The sequence below is a fragment of the Amphiura filiformis genome, chromosome 3 (assembly GCF_039555335.1).
Source record: "Amphiura filiformis chromosome 3, Afil_fr2py, whole genome shotgun sequence".
In the NCBI taxonomy this organism is placed as follows: Eukaryota; Metazoa; Echinodermata; class Ophiuroidea; order Amphilepidida; family Amphiuridae; genus Amphiura; species Amphiura filiformis.
In genome coordinates, this window is record NC_092630.1 from 85,312,967 (window position 1) to 85,334,266 (window position 21,300).

The 21,300-nt window shown below is 38.4% G+C and overlaps 1 protein-coding gene across 2 annotated transcripts; it reads left to right on the forward strand.

The window, feature by feature from the left end:
• The first annotated feature begins 3,652 nt into the window (after positions 1–3,652).
• Positions 3,653–20,743, forward strand: LOC140149295 (solute carrier family 25 member 3-like). Of its 2 annotated transcripts, XM_072171558.1 has the most exons (8): positions 3,653–3,786; positions 7,545–7,806; positions 12,168–12,289; positions 13,107–13,286; positions 14,266–14,447; positions 15,148–15,320; positions 17,225–17,335; positions 19,595–20,742. In XM_072171558.1, exons 2-8 carry the CDS (start codon positions 7,581–7,583, stop codon positions 19,762–19,764), a joined length of 1,164 nt encoding a protein of 387 aa, XP_072027659.1. In that variant the 5' UTR covers positions 3,653–3,786; positions 7,545–7,580; the 3' UTR covers positions 19,765–20,742. The 2 variants fall into 2 exon arrangements, with proteins under 2 accessions (XP_072027659.1, XP_072027660.1); XM_072171559.1 differs by lacking the exon at positions 7,545–7,806 and having other exon boundaries at positions 19,595–20,743.
• Positions 20,744–21,300: the final 557 nt, after the last annotated feature.

Sequence of the window (21,300 nt, forward strand, 5' to 3'; positions counted from 1 at the left end):
GAGATAGTCTAAAAGCATATGACCTATGGCGTAGGCCTATGCTCGACTGAACACCGAGCTAATCGGGGCTATTGTCAGTAGCCTTAGTCATCGGGCCCATTATGCGACTCAAAACTCATACAGGTCGATACAAAATGGCCATGCGTGGCGGTGGATTCAAGCCTACCATAGCGATTTCTGCCATGAAGATATCGGGGCGATCATAGATATACCACTTGTTTGTCGGGGGGGGGCGATGACACTGTGCGATATAGCGGGTGGAATAAAAATTCCTTTTAAAAGGAAATGGGCGTACCAAAGGAAACTGTCGATGATGTCCAGTCAGAACTCGGATTGCTTGTGGTATGCGGGGTGGTCAGTGGTAGTAGTCAGACCTCATATAAATTACTTGTGCTATTGGGCAATGGCAGAGAGGCTCTATACTAGAGCTATCAATGTGGTTGCATATGGCTTCTCTGGCACGCACAGCACGATCAAGCTGATCCCACAAGTGTTCAGTGTTCAGCCTGATGGCCCGGCCTGAATGACAGGCAATTTTGGCTCTACTCCCATGTTCTGAAGGTAGTCGTTGACTACCGTGGCTCTGTGGGGCGAGCGGTTATGGCAAGCCAAGGGGGCCAAAAGCGTGGAACAGCTACGCGTAGCTTCTTTCTCGTTACGAGCAGCTGTTTGACCAATCAAAATAGTCAAATTTAATCACGTGGTTGGGTCGTTAGCTGCGCGTAGTATAGTTATAGGTATCCTCTTTCACAATTATTATCTTGTAATTAATTTACGGAATTAGCATAGATACCGGGCATAGATAACGAACGGGTAAAGGAGGCCAAATCACAGCACGTGTCAAGAGAACATGTTGCTAATGCCTGGCTAAAATGACACAAAGCATATTTATTTAGTGTTTCCAAGTTTACACCGTGTTTAATAGCAAGTAACTTTATACTCAGGCTGTATTAGCGGTGCAGGGGATATGAAGGTCAAACAACAACTACTATTGATGTAAAGCGCTGTGTAAAGATATTGCAGGGAAAGCGATATCACATGCCACTGTGTAAATATGGAGAGAGTAAAATGGGTCATCATTTTTTTCGGAACGGGGGGGTCCTAAATTTACAAAAAGTCGCCGTCAATAAATTGCGGCCCTCACTATTTCGGCATCAAAATGTTATGACCCCCGACTCCCACCACCGATACACCTTACCCCCTAGACAGGCTAAAATTGTATTGAAATCAGTCTTTTTGAATACAATAAACACACTATCTGTGGTCATCTTGTGACTCCCTACATTTTGTCATTATCAATTTATGACCCCTCCCCCCTTATTTAAAAAAAAAAAAAAGTATGACCCCCTATATTTGGGATCCCCTTCCGAAGAAAATGATAGCCCCTAAATATAGAACAATCATCATTCTGTTCAGATATTACTTTAATAGCACCTATACCATTTTTGGCTGATATACTACAGATATTTTCATTTACAAAAATTAACAACGTAATATTTGTGAGAGAGGATGTTTACATCAGCTCCACGTGTTTAAAACCGCGAATCTGATTGGTTAATAAGCTGCACGTAACGAGAAAGAAGCTGCGCGTAGCTAGTCCCACGTTCTGAGCCGCTTAGCTTGCCATAAGCGGTGGCATCTTGGAGCATTGCGTTAGGTCCCAGATTGTGAAGATATGGGATTGCAGCTTGCGGCATAGAATCATGGTCAATTTGGCAAATTCTGTTTGAGACCCCACTACATTCACAAGGCGTGTAGGCCCTACTCAGCCGTGAAAAATGTTATTGTTTCAAATGGGGTGTCACTGTAAAGCTGAGTATTGTAGCTATCCATTGATATGCAACACGATATGAATATGTCACAAATGTTTGGAAAAACTTTCCAAACTTTTGTTGAGGAGTTTAGTATACTTGCGGTTAATTGTATTGATAAACACGTATGATTGACAGTGTGTTTTAGAGACCAAAGTCCCGGAGTAAAGTTCTGCTTAGAAGTCAAAGTACATAGTCGGATTTTTTTACTGGGGCTTTCGCCCGGGGGCTTTCGCGATCAGTAACTGGTAGATTCCAAAATCAGAATTGTTTAATATTGAAGTGAGCCATTATAATTATGCAAGATATTTTGCATTCAATAACTTTTATTGTCACTATAGGCATCTAATTATATAAACTCTTTATGACCATTTTACTAAACATCAGTATAATTTTTAGTTCAACGGAATGCGTTCATCATGATTAAATAATAATAATATATTTTTCATCAAAATTTGACTATGGCATATAGTGTTACAGTTTTTCATACCCGATTTTAATGATAAAACATTTTCCCTAAAGAAAAACGAAATAGCAAAACTGAGACGAATATTCGTCTCAGAGCAAAAGACTGTTGAAAATATCCCTATTAAAAGGGCATTTCGTGATCCACAACATCATCCCCTTCCCCACTTTTCTCAAAAAAAGTTGAGATTTTTTATATCACTGGAAACCTCTACTGGATATAGGCCTATGTTTATGTACAAAATATTTCTTGCAGATTAAGGGATGGACAGTATTTATTTGGGGACATTAGAGCACATCAGACATATCGAATATTATTGCATTCTGAATACGAAGAATGTCCTTCTGATATCAAATAATTTTCATTTTTTTTTTTTTTCAATGTAATACACATTTTATGTCAAATGATTAAAAATTGATAAGTTTGATATTTAACAGTACTCGAAGTAAACTTGTGTATGTAGTGTGGGATGAAAAGCCGACGATCAATTGAAAATTTTGACCTTTCGTATTGAAGATATGGATTTTTTCGCCATGCTAAGAGTAAAAATCGTACTGTTCATTTTACTTGGTTCGACCTGGAAGATGCATTTGGTTCCGTTCCACATGATCTTATCGAGTATTCTTTCAATAGATGCAATGTTCCTAATGAAGTCAAAAAGTACATCCTAGGTAAGATTACAACCAAGCAATGGTCTTCCGTTAACTTTCAGTAATCTATTACAATTGATTACCATTAAACGAAATCCTCCTTTAAAGGGGCATTTCGTGATCCACAGCCTCATCCCCCCACTTTTCCCAAAAAAAGTTGAGATTCATTACACCACTGGATACCTCTGGCTACATAATGTTTATGTACCAATTGCAGATTAATTCGTTTAGCAAAAATATCGCCAAATTTGAATTTCGTTCTGGTGCACCAGAACGAAATTACAACACATTGACACATAATCATGCATAACTCGCAAACGCAGAATCGGAATCAACTGAAATTTTGGAAATAAGCTTTTTTCGTGGATATCTACTGAAAAATGTCATAAAAAGAGGATGCTAGGGTCACGAAATCCTCCTTTAAGCCAATGGACTTTCTTTTGGAGACAGTCTTTGTACAGAGCTTGAGTGCTTCCATCTATAGAGTGCTTTGTAAAAAAGCTGAAAACAGATAGAAAAAGCTGAAAAAGCTAAAACTAAAAACACTGAACTCTTTCTTAATCTACAGCTTCTGTCAGTTCCTAACTAACCATGCTAACTATTAGTGCATGGTATGTTTTGTTTTGAGAAACTTGTCGAAAATAAGAAACTGGCAACTTTAAAATTGATAATCAATATACAATAATGTTGGTCAATCAGCTGAGTATCGATTGATTGGCTATCGATCTCTGTACCGTGCAGAACTTCACATGCATGAAATACCACCAAGACTCGTCGTATAAATGTCTGTATATTTCACGTTGGAAGCAGATACAGAAAGTTTCTTTTCCACATAAAGCTTCACTTGACACTTGTTAAGGTAAACCATGAATAACGCGTAGACGTTAAGAAAGTAAACAATCAGAAATTCAAGTTCATTGGAATTCATGCATGCGTCAGAAAATTTTTCGACAACATTTTCTAAAACCGAAAAGAATAAACTCACTTGCCATGTTTGCTGACATTTATAAAAAAATCCGTGTACCGGTACCGGGGTATAGGGACTGAATTGCAGTTGAATTGGTTATAGCTGGTAAGCTTATATGGTAACAGTATGTCATTGTTACTTTTGAGTTGCACTCAGGCCTCGAAATATATAAAGCCAGAATTTCTGCGGGCCATATTTGGGCTAGACTCGCTTGCCAGTCCTATTATCCTATATACGCCGTACCTATGTATATTGAGGACTGGCTTACGCCATTTTGGATGTCAATGGGAAATACACACTTAACGATTTGCGCCGTTAGAAACTTGAAAAAAATCTTTAAAATTTCATCAATGTATGTAAAAGTGGTACCAACCGTATTGTGCTTGCTAATTTAAGACTCGGTTGAAACAAAATTAAGGATCGAAAGAATTTTAGTGTCCAAAAAGGCAAAATTATCGTCAAAGTTCTGCGAAATCGGCACCCTTGCGAAGGGTTCAGAATTCAATCAGGAACGAAAATATCCGATCTTTGCGATCAAAAACACAAAATTACAACTTTAAACATACTATTGGCAAAAGACATTATTACCAAACAATACAGAATAGAAAATTTGACGTCATTTTCTCAAAATATAGAAGAAATTTACTCAGGCATCGAATAAATACGCAATGCAATTCCCGTTCAAACGCATGGGAAACTGAAAGTGCGATAATCGTGACTAATTTGGGCCCTTGATCTTAAATGTTTGGGACTTTGAGGGCCCTTACAAATTTTTGTGGGCCCGAATTTGGGCCATTGGTTTTAACCTATGAACCCCACCAAAAAGTGAGAAAAATTGCCACAAATTTTGTGGGCCATTTGGGCCCACTGGATGTGTCTTTTTTCGGGCCCTCACTTGTTTCCGGGGGCCGAGGGCCCTTGTGTGGGCCTTCCTTATTTCGAGCCCTCGTTGCACTTGTCTCATTTGCACTTGTCTCACCTTGTATTAAATTTGACAAGCTCTGGTTTTGCTTGAGAAGTCTAGCCACAAATTTTCAGCGTCGCTGTCGTAAATTAAAAGGGCATTTCGTGATCCACAGCCTCATCCCCCCACTTTTCTCAAAAAAAGTTGAGATTTTTATATCACTGGAAACCTCTCTGGCTACATGTTTATGTACAAAATATTTCTTGCAGATTAATTCCTTTAGCAAAGATATCATGAAATTTGAATTTCGTTCTGGTGCACCAGAACAAAATTACAACGCATTGTATGGAGCAGTGTAATACACATAATCGCGATAACTCGCTAACGCAATCGGAAATCAACTGAAATTTTGGGAATAGGTTTTTTTCGTGGATATCTAATGAAAAATGACATGATAAATAGAGGATGCTAGGATCACAAAATACTCCTTTAAATTTAAAAGACCCCATTTGTTTAGGCCCTTCGCACTTGATTATTAGTTTCCTGTTTACCGCCCGCGTCCAAAATTGAAAATCTCAAAATAATTAATTATTTTATTTTTATTTCTAATTTTCTCCTTTGAAATAACTTTCAACTACTTCTACTGCTATTTTCTGACTTTGATAATATCAACAATAATGATGAAAGAACAAAGAGTACAACTCCACCTTCACTTATTTATAAAATCAAATATTGTTGTGAAATAATTAAATGACTGCCCTAGTCAAAACGAGTCAATAGCTGCTTGTAATAGTTCAAACTAAATAAAGAAAATAAAAGATGATTAATAATTAAAAGTCACCTCGTCCCTTTTTCAAAATCTTTAACAGGAAACTAATAATCAAGTGCGAAGGGCCTTACGAACATTGCTCTTGTCCCCCGAAGTCCCGTACTTGGCCGAAGTCTGCAAAGACCCCTTATTTTTCCATTTGATCTGTCGCCCAAAGGGAAAGACCCTTATTTTTCAATTTGAACAGCAATTTTCATTTATCACTGATTTTGTTACTTATTTTGAAAAACAAAGTCACAGACAAAAAGAGATTTTTGAGAGCCATGATTTAAAATTAGAATAGTCATGATAGTAGAAATTCAACGACAATGTTCGAGGTTTCTGTGCCGGCGCCATTTCCATTCAAAAAAAGGTCATGTTCTCACCCATTCAGACCCTATATTTTTTTAATTTGGTACCCGGTATTCAAAAAGCGAGATGGCCGAGTGGTTAAGGCATTGCGCTGTCGGCCGGGAGATACGATCGACGAGAGTTCGAGCCTTGGGCTTGCCTTGGTGAAAATTCTCCTCCCTCCCAAAAGTTCCTACAATGTATATGGTCGGGAATCCTTCAATTAATACTTTCAATTTGTGCAGGTAGATTTTCTATGTTACCTGCATAAATGCAAGTAACTTTTTTCTGGTATCCTACACCTTTTTAGGGCGTAATATAGAAATGGTGCCCCAAATATCTGTGCCCAAAATCACTTGCCCCCCCTTCGATCTGCCAAAAATCGCTTGACCCCCCTTTTGACCTGTCAAAAATGCTTGCCCCCCTTTGGCCTGTCAAAAAATCTTTCCCCCTTCTCTATAATTCACCAGACATGCAGACCGGGGTACACATAATAAATGAATTCCAAGTGTGTGAAAATATTGGATCCAACTGAACACATACATTGTAATGTGATAAAATTGGATGCTTTACGCCAAATATTTATTAGTCGAGCTATGAGTTTTAAAATATTGGACGAGACATAATAAACATGGGCTCAATCGATCCAATTAGGCAGAAGCCTATAATTTGGTTACCTCAAGTTTGGTAGTGACGTATGTGCGTATTTCGTTGGCCTAAGCCATGAATCGCGCGCGTTAAGTTAATCACGCAAAGTGTACACTCACACGCACAAGAGCGATTTGTCGGCACGTTTGTGGCGCAATCACCAAAAAGCATTGACGTCACTACCGAACTTGAAGCGAACCAAATTATATACAGGGTGTATCAAAATTAAGTATACAGTTCGAAAAATGCCGCTAGATTAAAAAGTATGAGGTCTTTGGTCAAAATTATCTAGTTAATAACTTAATCAAGATCTTGTCCTCCTTCAGCTGAAAATTCACTGGCGTGTGACCAATAATAAAGATTTGGTGGCTACTTTTGTGAACCGAGCACAAAAAGCAGTTGCGCGAAGTCTGTATAATCACTTTTCCGTATGTCTGTAGGTGGGGGTGGGGTGTGTGTGTAGTGACAAATTTGGTTTTTGGTTTAAGTTTTGATTAAATGCTCTCAGGTGAACAGTTCAGATCCTATTGCAAGGAAACTTGGGCCATAGGTGAAGTATGAAGGTCTTTACATTATGAAGTTGTGTCACATAATTTCAAGGTCACCATCTAGGTCATTTGAGGTCAAACGTTTTTTTGAAATTTGGATTAAGTTGCTCTCAGGCTATGTATTTCACCATACTTTGGTGTATCGAGCTGCAATTTTGAACAGTGATAGGGGCAAGTGTGTTGAGCTGCTCAGTGATCGGGGAAAGTGCGGGAGGGCAGGATGGCAGTAGGGGGAGGAAGGGGGTAAGGCAGAAGAAAACAAGCAAAATGCCCTGTGAACTAATTATCTGGAGATCTGTATGGGGTACAGTGACATAACTTGGTGGGGAGTAGCGCAACTAGAGGTTCTCGATAAAAATAAATACATAAATTTGTCTCTATTTTTGTGTAGAAACCAAACATTTGAAAGCACAAAAAAGCCACAATCATGTTTGGATCACTTTTTGAAACGGCCAAACGGAACCACTTTGGTAACCCATTCTTCACATCAGTACATTGTGCTGGAACAACCAATCAATCTTCAAGTCAGGATTTATCTGAACCTAGAACACAGAAGCTAATAGCTGCTTCAAATGTGGAACTATCTGACAGTGTACATAGAACACCTACATCAAGGCAGCTATTAGCTGCTTCAACTGTTGATGATGTTGAAGGTGGGACTAGTGTGCTCATTCTTGCAGCATGAAATAATACAGCCATGCCTAAATAGATTTGCAGTGGGTGTATGTGTAGATCAGCTCTTAAACCAAGCAAGATGAGTTTATGTAGCCCTGATCATTCCAAAAGTTAATTAACTTGAGTATAGTAATGCAGTGTGTGCATGATGTTGACAATGCTGATTGTATGCAATGCAAGTTGTTTGAGAAATTTAATATTCAAAATGTGAGTGATTTTCTCTTTATTTTTTATTATCAGGAAAGGCATTATTTTGTGTAAACATTGTGTCTACCCTGCTATTATCTGTTCCGACTCCAGTCCCTCAGGCATATATTTTCCCGGTAGGATTATTAGACCTATGTCCACTGGGTGCATGAAAGCTAGCACTACAGCCCTGTTTTATTGATTTTTCAAAGTAAAATGCTATTCCTAGGGAAATTAATGAGGTGTTACTGGAGCTAGAATCTATATAATAATACGCTATTCTCTGTAGATCTGTTTGTCTGTCTGTCTCACTCTGTCTGTCTGTGACTGCTAATGTGAGGCCGTTGTAGGTCGTATGGGGGCCCAAACTCGGTGGGTGGGTGTAGTTCTGTCCTGGCAAGAAGAAGTTTATGTTCGTTAAGTCATCTGACCCGGGGCTCCCGCCTAGGGGTCATCTGAGGTCAAATTACTAAAAACTGTCATGTGAGACCATCATAGGTCGTACAGGGCCCAAACTCGGTGGGTGGGTGTAGTTCTGTCCTGGCAAGAAGAAGTTTATGTTTGTTAAGTCATCTGACCCCAGGGCCCCCTCCCAGGGGTCATCTGAGGTCAAATTACTAAAAGCTGTCGTATGGGCATGAAACTTGGTAGGTACAGACAACATTTTGAGCCAAAATTTTGGAAGGTCATTTTGGGGTCATCCAAGGTCACCCAGGGGTCATCTGAGGTCAAATTACTAAAAACTGTCATATGGGCATGAAACTTGGTGGGTATAGACAACATTTAGAGCCAAAACTTTGGACGGTCATTTGGGGGTCATCCAAGGTCACTTACGGGTCATCTGAGGTCAAATTAGTGAAAACTGTCGTATGGGCATGAAACTTGATAGGTACAGACAACATTTAGAGCCAAAATTTTGGAAGGTCATTTTGGGGTCATCCAAGGTCACCCACGGTTAGAAAAACTGTCATATGGGCATGAAACTTGGTGGGTACAGTCAACATTTAGAGCCAAATTTTTGGATGGTCATTATGGGGTCACCAGAGGTCATCCGAGGTCAAATTAGTAAAAATTGTCATATGGGCATAAAACTTGGTGGGTACAGCCAGGTAATCGCGCCCAGCCGAGAACCGCCAAATATGGGTAACCGCCTAGTCTATATAATATACGCTATTCTCTGTCTCTCTGTCTGTAGATCTGTCTGTCTGTGACTGCTAATGTGAGGCCACCGTGGGTCATACGGGGCTCGAACTTGGTGGGTGGGTGCAGCTTGGTATGAGGAAGAACGAGTTTATATTTTTTAAGGTCAAAGGTCAAGGACGGGGTCAAGTTCAATTGAAGTCTAATTTCAAATTGCCCCTATGGAGCTCAAACTTGGTGGGTGGGTGGACCTTGGACTAACAAACAAAAGTTTCCATGGTGACCTTTTTGTCAGACCTACGGTTAAGAGGTCATAGGTCAAGAAACGTAACAAATTCAAATTGCCCCTATGGAGCTCAAACTTGGTACGTGGGTGGACCTTTGACTAACAAACAAAAGTTTCTACAGTGACCTTTTCATCATACCTACGGTTAAGAAGTCATAGGTCAAGAAAGGTAAAAATTTCAAATTGCCCCTATGGAGCTCAAACATCGTGGGTGGGTGGACCTTGGACTAACAAACAAAAGTTTCCACAGTGACCTTTTCATCATACCTATGGTTAAGAGGTCATAGGTCAAGAAAGGTAACAATTTCAAATTGCTCCTATGGAGCTCAAACTTGGTGGTGGGTGGACCTGGGACTAACAAGCAAAAGTTTCCACGGTGACCTTTTCAGTCATACCTACGGTTAAGAGGTCATAGGTCAAGAAAGGTAACAATTTCAAAGTGCTCCCATTGAGCTCAAACTTGGTGGGTGGGTGGACCTTGGACTAACAAACAAAAGTTTCCACGGTGATTTTTTTCAAATCAGACCCACGTTTAAGAGGTCATAGGTCAAGAAATGTCAAAATGTTCAATTGCCCCTATGGATCTCAAACTTGGTAGGAAGGTGGACCTTGGACTAACAAACAAAAGTTTCCACGGTGACCTTTTCGTCAGACCTACGGTTAAGAGGTCATAGGTCAAGAAAGGTCAAAATTTCAAATTGCCCCTCTGGAACTCAAACTTGGTGGGTGGGTGGACCTTGGACTAACAAACAAAAGTTTCCACGGTGATCTTTTCTTCAGACCTACGGTTAAGAGGTCAAAGGTCAAAAGGTAAAAATTTCAAATTGCCTATGGAGCTCATACTTGGTGGGTAGGTGGAAATTGGACTAACAAACAAAAGTTCCATTGTGACCTTTTTTGTCACCTACGGTGGAGAGGTCATAGGTCAAAACACAAAGATTTAAAATTGCTTATGGAGCTCAAACTTGGTCGGTGGGTGTAACTTTGGCCAAGGAAGCCCAGGTTTGAGATCTGCAAAAGCCAATAACTATGACAGCCGAGAACCGCGAAATACGGGTAACCGCCTAGTAGATACTAATTCCTTGATAGTCTCATGTCATGCATTGTTGTGAGTAAAGCAAAATTTAATAATAAGGCTGGATTACATTTCGCTTTTTATTTACCGTACTTTTATAATATTTTGATGTATTATTATAAAACAAAGGTATCAGGAAGTGCTCAGTGTGCCAATTAAGTGGTAATCCATGCCCATACTATTTTTTTTGTGTGTGTTTTTAATGCGAAGTTATAATTTGTGTTCATGCCATACTCTAATTTAAAATTACTATTAATGATTTCAAAATGCATTGAATTTGTATCCATTTTGAAATCAGAAACTTTTTTTTTAATCAACCAGGAATGATCCTATTAATTAGGTTTAGGTCCAGGGGCACTCCAATACAGACCAAATATTTTGGCGGATGACCAGATTTCATGACCTGGTCATCCGCCGGATCCTGATTTTTTTCTTAATTGGCACACTGTCAGGAAGATTCAAGAATTTGGATCCTTAGCATCTTAATTCTTATACATTTGCATGATTTATAGCCTCTACATGTGTATCATTTGGGTTATAATAAACTTCCAGTTTCCCGAGTTATCCTCTGAAGTGTGACTGATGTTTGATGTGTTCTTATCACCAGGGACAGGCGATTTGCGCGGAACTTTTTTTCCGCGCAATTTGCTATTTTTTTTCCTATGGGCAGGGATATATGATTTGCACTGAAAATCAGTTCCGCGCAATCTACGCGCAATTTGCTATTTTTTTCCGCGCAAATCTCCTGTCTCTGCTCATCACGCATGTCCCATTGTTGTGTGCCTGGTTTATGTAATTTGCAGTTCTCCAAAAATATTTGAAAGTATATTTTACACAAAAGACTAGAACACAATAGGCCTACTATCAAATGTACAGAGTTGACCCAACATGAGTTGAACAAGCTTGTACCTAACCTAATTATCAATGACATGACATTGGCAATGCTTTGTACAAATATGACTAGGAGAAATGGACTGATCAAAAGTTGGAACTTGTACATTTTCCATATCGTTATGAGTTTGTTGGTGTGCTGAATATGGATTTGTCTCTTTGTAAATCAATTTGTGTTTGAATTATAGAACAAGGGATCAGCAAGTGTGGCAATGCAATTAGCTAACCCCGTATTGGTGTCCTATTTCGCTCATTTACCATGCTGAATCATAGTTACAAAATTGATTTGCTGCCCTCTAGTTCTCTCTATCTGATCCCCTGTTTGCTAATTCATAAGAATTTTAGCAGAGACATTGATATGCAGTTCTATCAAACTCATGCATACTGATGAATCCCAGGTCACTAAAACTGGTCTATTTTCTTTATTTAATGACCAAATATGGTTACATTGTCGACCTTTTTGCTAGGTATTAATCATTTTATGCGGTAATCACTTTGATACGTATTGACTTCAAATGGGTAACTGATCCAGTGTTGATCATGGTGGGAAACGTGTACCGCAAATGGGAAAGAACATCACAATATTGATGAATATTATAAGGGGATATGTGTCACATGTCCTCCCACCCCCATCTGTTTCTGTTAGCTGTGGTCTGAAGCTGCTCTCAAAACTCTTCTGTTATGCTCAGCTCAACTCATTTTACAGAGCCGGGCAATCTGTATGTTGTTATTTTAATGATCTGTGTAATGCTTGATTTCAGAGGTGAGTTGTGAGCATGGGTCGACAAAATTCATGTTGCTATGTGGTTTTGGTGGCATCCTCAGTTGTGGGACAACGCACACAGCATTAGTACCCTTGGATCTTATCAAATGCCGTATACAGGTATGTTTGGCATCCTAAAGAGAAAAAGTTTTCTGACACAAACCTCTTTTTGTGCCTAAATAGTATGGTTCATGATAGTTATCAAAATACATGCACATGCAAAGTTTGTTGAAGTTGAACACTACTCGCATATCCCCTCCCACATCATGGCGAATATGGAAAATGATCATGGGAGTTGTAAATTTTGGACTCATATTCCCTGACCCTGAGGGACCACTGGAGGCATGACGGAAAGATGGATCTTGGATAGCTATCCAGTTACCCCGATAGCAATTGCTTTATTCTGTGTGGGAGTAACTGGATTTTTGACGAAGATTATGCTCGCTGCGGAGGCATGCCCCACTATCAGGGGCGGATTTAGGGGGGCGCAGCCTGCGCGCGCCCCTCTATTTTTTTACTAGCAAAGGGCGCCGGCCTAACTTAAAAATACAAAAATGAAAGAAATTCACAAAATGAACAAATTCGACCATGAACAGCGAACAATGGGCCAAAACCGTTGAGTTTTCGAGGAGGTAACCCCCTTAACACCATTTTTTCTTCGTTTACCAAAAGGCGCCCCCTCTATCAAAAATTCCTGGATCCGCCCCTGACTATCCCATTGTTTCTACTGTGTTTCACCATCCAATCCAATCCAAAATGTCGGGACCGAGATTACAATATGCTGCACACCGTAATGATACCCTATTTTACTGAAAATGAGGAGCATTGCTACATGGTATTGCATGCATGGATACTGACATGAAGCTGACTGTAGACAGCACTTTTGACTTTAAAAGTTCAGGTCAGTTTATTGATGTGGGTTTTCTTGAATTGACAGGTTGACCCAGGGAAGTATAAAGGGATCTTCAATGGTTTCAAGGTAACATTAAAAGAAGAAGGCTTCAGAGCACTTGGTAAAGGATGGGCACCAACCTGCTATGGTTACTCAATGCAAGGTCTGGGGAAATTTGGACTGTATGAAGTCTTCAAAATACAGTATGGCAATCTCATGGGAGAGGTAAGTTAAGCACATGGCTTGCTTGCATACATGTACATAATAGTTCTCCATTTCATCAAGATCATAGTGGTGCTGTTTATATCCAAGATATCAGAATCGGGTCACTTTCTCCAGGACGACAAACGTACAGTACACATCATGGCAGTACCTGGATTGTGAATCAAGCCTCAAAATCTTAATTTTATTTCGGGGGCTACTTTTGAAGGAAAATAATAACTTAAATGTAAATTTATTTTCAGTTGATATCTGGATTTTGGAGGATAAGTATCAATATTCCCCATTTATTTTGAACCTCAAGAAGATGTCCTGCTGCCCATTCAGCGATTTGCTTATCTGGAGGATCGTAAAAATCATCAGATTTTGGTATCTTTGACATTGTCATAGATGTGCTAACATATCATGTTAGTGTTTCAGCCAAAAACGGTGTATTTAAGACAAAATAAGGCATTTACACGTACTATCTGTGTATTTGAATGGGGCTTCAATATTGTCAATACTGCTGTTTTCTTTGGTTTTTGCCAAATGTGTCATTTCAAAGATACCAAATGGCAATTTGAATGACTTATCCTTAACTTTTAAGCAATTTATAAACAATTTAAATTTTTTTACACTTGCACTGGGACCACTGAATGTACATGCCCTCTGAAGGGTGTGGTAAGGCTTAGTTGTATCCCTTCTGAAGAACACAGGTACTCTCATGGTTCATTTATCCAATTCTAAATGTACCATGGGGAGAGCGGAGGTCTAAATTTAATCTACAAAACTTTTTTTTCCAAACTAATACGTAGTCAACGATTACATTCTCTGTAATAAAGCATCAGATTATCTCATGTTTTCAGTGTATATACGTGTACATAATGAGAAATTTTCTTTTTTCCAGTGCTCTTTTGTTGGTCCTTTCTTTCTTTTCTTTTTTTTTTTTTTTTTTGTGGCTGCTATGAATGTTAACAATATTTTTGTTCTGTTGTCAACATCACAGGAATATTGTTACCGTTATCGTACAACTCTATATCTTCTTGCAAGTGCTAGCGCAGAATTTTTTGCTGACATATTATTGTGTCCTATGGAAGCATTGAAAGTGCGCATCCAAACACAACCTGGATGGGCGATGACATTACGAGAAGGTTTGCCAAAGCTGTGGGCAGAGGAAGGAATCAGAGGGTAAGAGATATTCATAAGAATTTAATTTATTGCTCTCACCAGGTTTGTCGCAAGTCTATTAATAGTGAATTCTATCAGAATAATCTTTCTTGGCCACAATGAAAAATTTACCTCAGCCCATGTCTTTGGTAAAGACTTTGCTAATTTATATGCACCCATTTATAGATAATATATCTTTGACATTGGAGTCTCATGGTCACATGTGGCGAACCAGGGACCTCCAAAATGACTAAAACACATAATAAATTACCTACTTTGGGTGCTCACAACAGAATTTGAAGCCAGATTCTGAAAATGTGATAAAAGGTTTAGCCAGAATACAGGCTTACAGCTTTTTATATGCTCAGAAAAGGAGGTTATGAGCTACTGAAGTTGGTCAAAATCACCAGTTGATATTTGTGAATGCTAAGAAAGGGGGACCAGGTCCATCTTCATAGGAGCCATTTCTGGAAAAACAACATGGACTTTGAGACCAATTTTGTGTCTTCCTTGTACCCACATAAGATTATTCTGATGGACTCCAATTCTGAGAGGGTGTAACCTTTTCAGAAAAGTATGGGGTGATTACTCAAAAATACACTTGATCCCCCTTCTATCTTAGGAAAGAGTAAACTATCAGCAGCATGTGATTCATTTTTGACTAAATTAAACCATTTGTCTGAAGTGTAAATCAAAAATGACTATGAATTGGCTGTTTCAGATTCTACAAAGGGCTTCCTCCATTATGGATGCGTCAGATTCCATACACAATGATGAAATTTGCCTGCTTTGAGAGGACTGTAGAAGCTCTGTATAAATATGTGGTACCAAAAGCAAGATCAGATTGCTCCAAGTCTGAACAACTTGTTGTGACCTTCGTTGCTGGCTATATAGGTAAGAAAGTGTGAGGGAATGCTGGATGTGTTTTATTACAAATAATGTGGTGTAAATGACATATCATCAGCCTGCTACAATAAATGCCCAAGTCATTTTTTGTAATTTTGAGAACAAAATATAAAATATGGTTCAAGCATGCATTTAAACATACAGTGGAAACTCGTTAATACGAGATCGCCAGGGCCGGCATGTTTAGCTCGTATTAAGCGGAGTTAAAGTCAGGTGCCAAAAATGTGTCGGAAGGCATAGATTGTGTGTGTTTAAGCATGCAGAAGTCGGCACAGTGAGACTGTACGAGCGAAACTTCATACGGTACTAGATTTGTGACAGCTGCCGAGCAATGTCAGTTCCAAATTCCCTCGATCGTTATTATAAGCTAATATTCCTTTTTGATTTTCGGTATGAGGCATTTTTCTCATAGCATTTTCTGATGAAATTTAGATGATTTCTCAATTAACAAAATAATAAACAATTATACGGCAGTGTCGACTGTCGGGATTTCCCCCACATTTACCAAGTGTGTAAACAACATGAAGGGTTTCCCACTTTGCGATCCAGGGCGGACTTCGAGTTTGTGATTGGCTAGTCGATATTGATGTCAGCAATATTGACCTTATATGGCAAATTTCGTCATGACACGATTTTATAAAAGCTAAAAATAGGAAAGGGAATCCTCATTGTTATGATGATTGCTAAGGTTTTGACATGAGCTCATTAAGAATAGCCCCGCCCCGCTAAGTACTGTATGGGATTTTTGGGGGATTTGACGGCAAGTTGATCTTCATTATTTTACGAATAAAAATCGATTAATTATTTGCTGTAATACTGATAAAAACTGATTAATGATATTAAATTTAGTATTTAGCTAATTTGCTTCTTTTGAAATCTTTCATTATTTTTTTATCTAATCTCGGAAAGACTGTGGCGATCGGAGATCCTTTTGCCATAGCCTGGTTCTCCTTGCACTGATTTGTACATACAAAAGTGCGTTTTGAGTTTTTGAGCTTTGAGTTTACGTCACTTTTCGAGCGAATATTTTGTTAACTCCTGACATGATTTACATCAAAAATCCACCTTGAGAAATTAGCTCGTTTTATCTGTTGTAAAAACAATAGAAAACAAAAGCTTCGACTCACAGTAAGTGCTCGTATTATGCAGATTTCGTATTATTTACCTCGTATTAAACAGTTTCTTTTGTACAGTAAATAATAGGGGGAAATCTGGACCATGTGTGACTGTTCGTAGTAAGCGGTTTCTCGCATTAAGCGATCTCGTATTAACGAGTTTCCACTGTATATTTATTCACCAATTTTTGCACAAGAACAAATGATAATGAGACAAATTTAAGAGAATAATCAGAAATAATTCTTGGTGATTATGTAACTGATTCATGCTTGAACCACGTTTGTTAACTTTGTTTTCAAAATTACAAAAATAACTTGGGCAATAGTGAACAGTAAAGACCAACTCATGCACCACTCCTGAATCAGAGTACATAAACTAAGTACCAAATACATGGTTTTGAGCATCTTCCAACTCTTATGTTTATATTACCAGGAAAAAGAGAGATCAATTGTTGCACTTTCAGTGGTCTTGTATTTCCCCTATAATTTCCTTTTAAAAGAATGGATTCTGTATTTTTACCTTTCTTCCTGGCTGAAGAATGTCAAGAATGCATTATCACCTGTTAAATAACTCCTGCTAAAGAAAATTGGCACTTTACTAAAGTATTTTAAAATACATGACTCGCGGTCATGTACATTTTACATTCATGCATGTATTTGTTGCGTACCTTTAATTTATTCGCACACATGAGATATATTGGAGTCTCTGTCCATAAAAATGTCTTAGTAGATATACATGTATGCAACTTAAAATATTGTGTTAAATTTTTCTTACAGCGGGTGTATTCTGTGCTATTGTGTCTCACCCGGCTGACACTGTGGTATCTAAGCTGAATCAGGATAAGGGTAGCACAGCTGTAGAAGTGGCTCGTAAGCTGGGTATGGCCGGTAAGTTGATATCACTGTGATCACCACATAGTCGTGATTATAAACTGTCCGCGTCTGCATCTCTTTGTATATATTCTCCAGAGGGTGATTTTACCGATTTATTTACAGTGAAAAGACACTTTCGCCGCCCTACACTCACTCAGCGAATCTTGTGAAGCGCTTCATATGTTAGATAGGAACCGTGTATAGCAGGGTCTTAGGCAGGGTTTGAAGGTTTGGGTGTGTAAATTCAAAAAGCTGGGTGTGTAAATTTAAGATTTGTGTACAAAGTACAGGCCATGTGGGCAAAAACTGGGTGTGTAATACACGGCTGGCTGTCTAAGCCCTTGGTGTATAGTATTCTGTAAAGTCAATATTATGCAATTATCACAAGGACAAGAAAAAATTGGGAACAATTTCTTCTGAATATTGGGATGTCGCCACCAACCTTCATCTGTATACTAACCCAAATCTCTTATTTTTAAAAATTTCTAATCCAACCACAAACGGTAATCCTTATCATCTTAGAACCATGAGCAGAGACATAGACAAGAGGGGACTGGGATAGAGTGCCTCCAAAAACAGCTGCAAATTTGTAGTAAATGAGCCCCTTTTGTTTTCAGTTTCTCTGTGGAGTTAGACAGACATTTCCCTGTAGTCTATATAGCCATTTGATTCCTAGACTGACCAGACAGTTTGAATGTTATGCTCCTGGCCTCAGGATCATTCCACTGTCTTGTTGAGTAGTTTCTCAGATTTCCCTGTAGCGTCAATGGGTAATGAGTCCCTTCTGTTATTAGTTTCTCTGCGGAGTTAGACAGATTTCCCTGTTGTGCCAATGGGTAATGATGAGTCCCTTCTGTTATTAGTTTCTCTGCGGAGTTAGACAGATTTCCCTGTAGTGCCAATGGGTAATGATGAGTCCCTTCTGTTATTAGTTTCTCTGCGGAGTTAGACAGATTTCCCTGTAGTCGAAATAGCAATTTGCTTCATTAGACTGACCAGACAGTTTGGAGGTTATGCTCCTGGTCGCAGGATGATTTTACATGTACAGTTACCATAGGGTATTAAATAAAAGGCACTAAATTTAATGCCCACGTGAGCCATGGGCCAGGGTCTTAGCTAGCCACCCGTCTGGCCGTCATATTAGACTGCCAGTTTGCTCCTGGGACGGGCAAAATTAATGCCTTTGACAGATGCTATATAAATTGTATGTTTTGAGAAGCTAATTGACCTTCTTAGTAGACCCAATTTGTAGAACAAGGCCATATCAGCACATATTTGAACTCTTTGAACCCCCAATGGGCTATAGATGTCTGGTAAATGTTTTAAAGGTCAAATTAGGACAGGCAATTTTATTCAAATGACGGGCAACCCTCAATTTCTAGCTAAGACCCTGCCATGGGTGCCGCCATACCAAGACCACCAAGTGATCAGTAGATGTGCTACATTGCTACAATGCTAAGAGATAGGAATTTTTCAGACAAATGTCATCAAAATTGCTGAAAATTTAATAGGCAACTTAATTATACAATTGGGGATTCTGTTTTTTCAGTATGTTTTCAAGAACTAAATTTTGAAAGTTTTGAATAATTGATCGACGGAAAAAAAAAGTTATAGACGGAAACTCTTACAATAATACTACAAAGTTGCAAAAAAATGACAAATTTGCTAGAATTTGGACATGCAATTGAAATTTCCATTTGAAATACACAGGAAGACCACCCGCTGTGCCAAAGGTCACTTTTCCAGACATCCTGTCTAGATGCTGTAATGTCAGCGCCCATCTTGTCAGGTGGGCATTAAATTAAGTGCCTTTATTTAAATGTCCTAAGATGACTGATGTATATGTACTGTACTGTCTTGCTCAATAGTATTCAGTTAAGTCCGTATTATGCAAATATCACATCGCAATTTGCAAATATCACCATCTCCAAGAAAAATATCTATATAGTAAAGAGTTTTAACCACCACAAAAAGTACAAAATGTATGTACTCTCCTATCTCACGTGACATTTTGCAATACACATGTTTGCTTCTCGTATCAAAATCGCTGGACCAGGGGTGTGATTTTTCTGTATTTCGGGATTTTTTAAATTTCCCCCCGCATTTTTTTTTGATGCAAAAAAATAATTTTTTTTTTCAGGGAAGTGAGTTTTTCATGCTTTAAAATTAATGCTTTGAATTTTATTTCATGAAATCCATGCCCTCTCCTTGAAAACAGAACATGAAATTCCTGACTGCCCACCTTTAAGCTTCTGATTATATTCTTTTTTCCAGGTTTATGGAAGGGTCTTTTCCCACGTATCATCATGATTGGTACACTGACTGCCCTGCAATGGTTCATCTATGATTCAGTCAAGGTCTACTTCAAATTGCCACGTCCACCACCACCTGAGATGCCAGAGAGTCTAAGGCTTAAGCTAGAGGCCAAAGAAGCAGCAAATTAGATCGGGTCTAGAAGAGACCAATCTTTTCTTCCAACCATATCCTTGCTGTACAACTTGGTAGAGACTACATTACATGTAACATATAAATCCAAAATCCTTTTACAATGTTTTCCTTTGCATAAAGTCCTTTTACCTCCCTTTTCCTTTTCCTTTTCTTGTTTATCTATGCAAGTGATACTGAAATAATGAAGTGGATTAATTGGCCCTCAATATGGACTTTGCACTCTGAAAGTGAAATATTCATTGAATTTGACACACACAGAGGCATACCGGGGAGGGGGTCCCTGGTTTGAAATACAGGGACAAAAGGGCTCTAAATACCAGAAAAATATGATGCACCAGGATAAAAATGACAAATAGTTGTAATGGCCACAAAATTTAATTGTAATAATTTTGGTCCATGTTAGCAATGTTTGTTGCTGATGGTATTGTATGTTGTATTGCAGTTTGCAATAGGAATATGGTAAAAAGAAAAGAGAAAAATGCAAGAACTTTTTCTCTAAACCCCTTCCACTTAAGATTTTTGAGCACCCTGGCAAAAAATATTTGGGGTCAATAATAAACATTTTTATTTAGCCAAAATATTTCTGGCCTGTCAGCAGGTAGATTTGAAAATTTTTCCCCCGCCCCAGCTCAGTAGTCCCGGTATGCCGCGATAATACAGTCTTTGAATCATCAGAATTGGATGTTTAAGTTGTATGTTAGTAAGGAATACAATATTTTTTGATAGAATAATGAAGATAATTATATTTAATTAGAAGGATGAATACATGTAGAAATTGTTTCCAGTTAAACTGGATTGATTTTATATCATTATTTTTTAATTGTGGTAATTTTAAGCTTCTTAAAAATTGGGTTTATGAATACTATGTACTGAAAATGGGCTATGTCATGTTACAGTTATTTTTGTGTTCCCATTAGATGTAGTAACAAGATATAGATGTAGTAATGAAGACCAATATAAAGAAATTTTGTGTGAATCCGTTCCAGATTGGCAAAGTGCAAAAAAATTAATGGTGCTATAATAAGTTCCACTTTAACATTAATCACAACAAGAACATTTTGTCATGATAACTGGTGCATGTCCTTATCATGTTCAACTTAATTATGGAGCATGAATTATTATTCATTAAAATTACACCTGATCATATCCATCAACATTATGAATTGATGACAAAATGTATGACATATAAAGAGTCCCGAGTCCTAATACTTCTCCATGATTGTGATTAATGCATGGTACTGTAAGTTAATATGGATAACATGATGATGCTTGGAGCTTAGATGATGGAGTGTGTTGAGTGTCAATTGCAATTAGGAATGAGCGTATTATTGCTATGTGATGCAAAACAGAATGTTACAATTCTGTCAGGTGGGCGAGATTGCTGAATATTGCTCCATCTATATAGATGAAAGGTATGTCTCAAACATTTTGCAAAAAAGCTATGTGCTATGCATTTTTTAGTATTAAAAACAAGCTACATAGAATTTTTACTTGTGTTTGTAGCCATGGGGATATTCAGTTTTTGTTCATTC

Coding starts and splice junctions, on each gene's coding strand:
- LOC140149295 (XM_072171558.1), top strand. CDS start 7,581: ATGTTTGGATCACTTTTTGAAACGGCCAAACGGAACCACTTTGGTAAC. Junction 7,807..12,167: donor AACTGTTGATGATGTTGAAG/GTGGGACTAGTG, acceptor GCTTGATTTCAG/AGGTGAGTTGTGAGCATGGG. Junction 15,321..17,224: donor CTTCGTTGCTGGCTATATAG/GTAAGAAAGTGT, acceptor TTTTTCTTACAG/CGGGTGTATTCTGTGCTATT.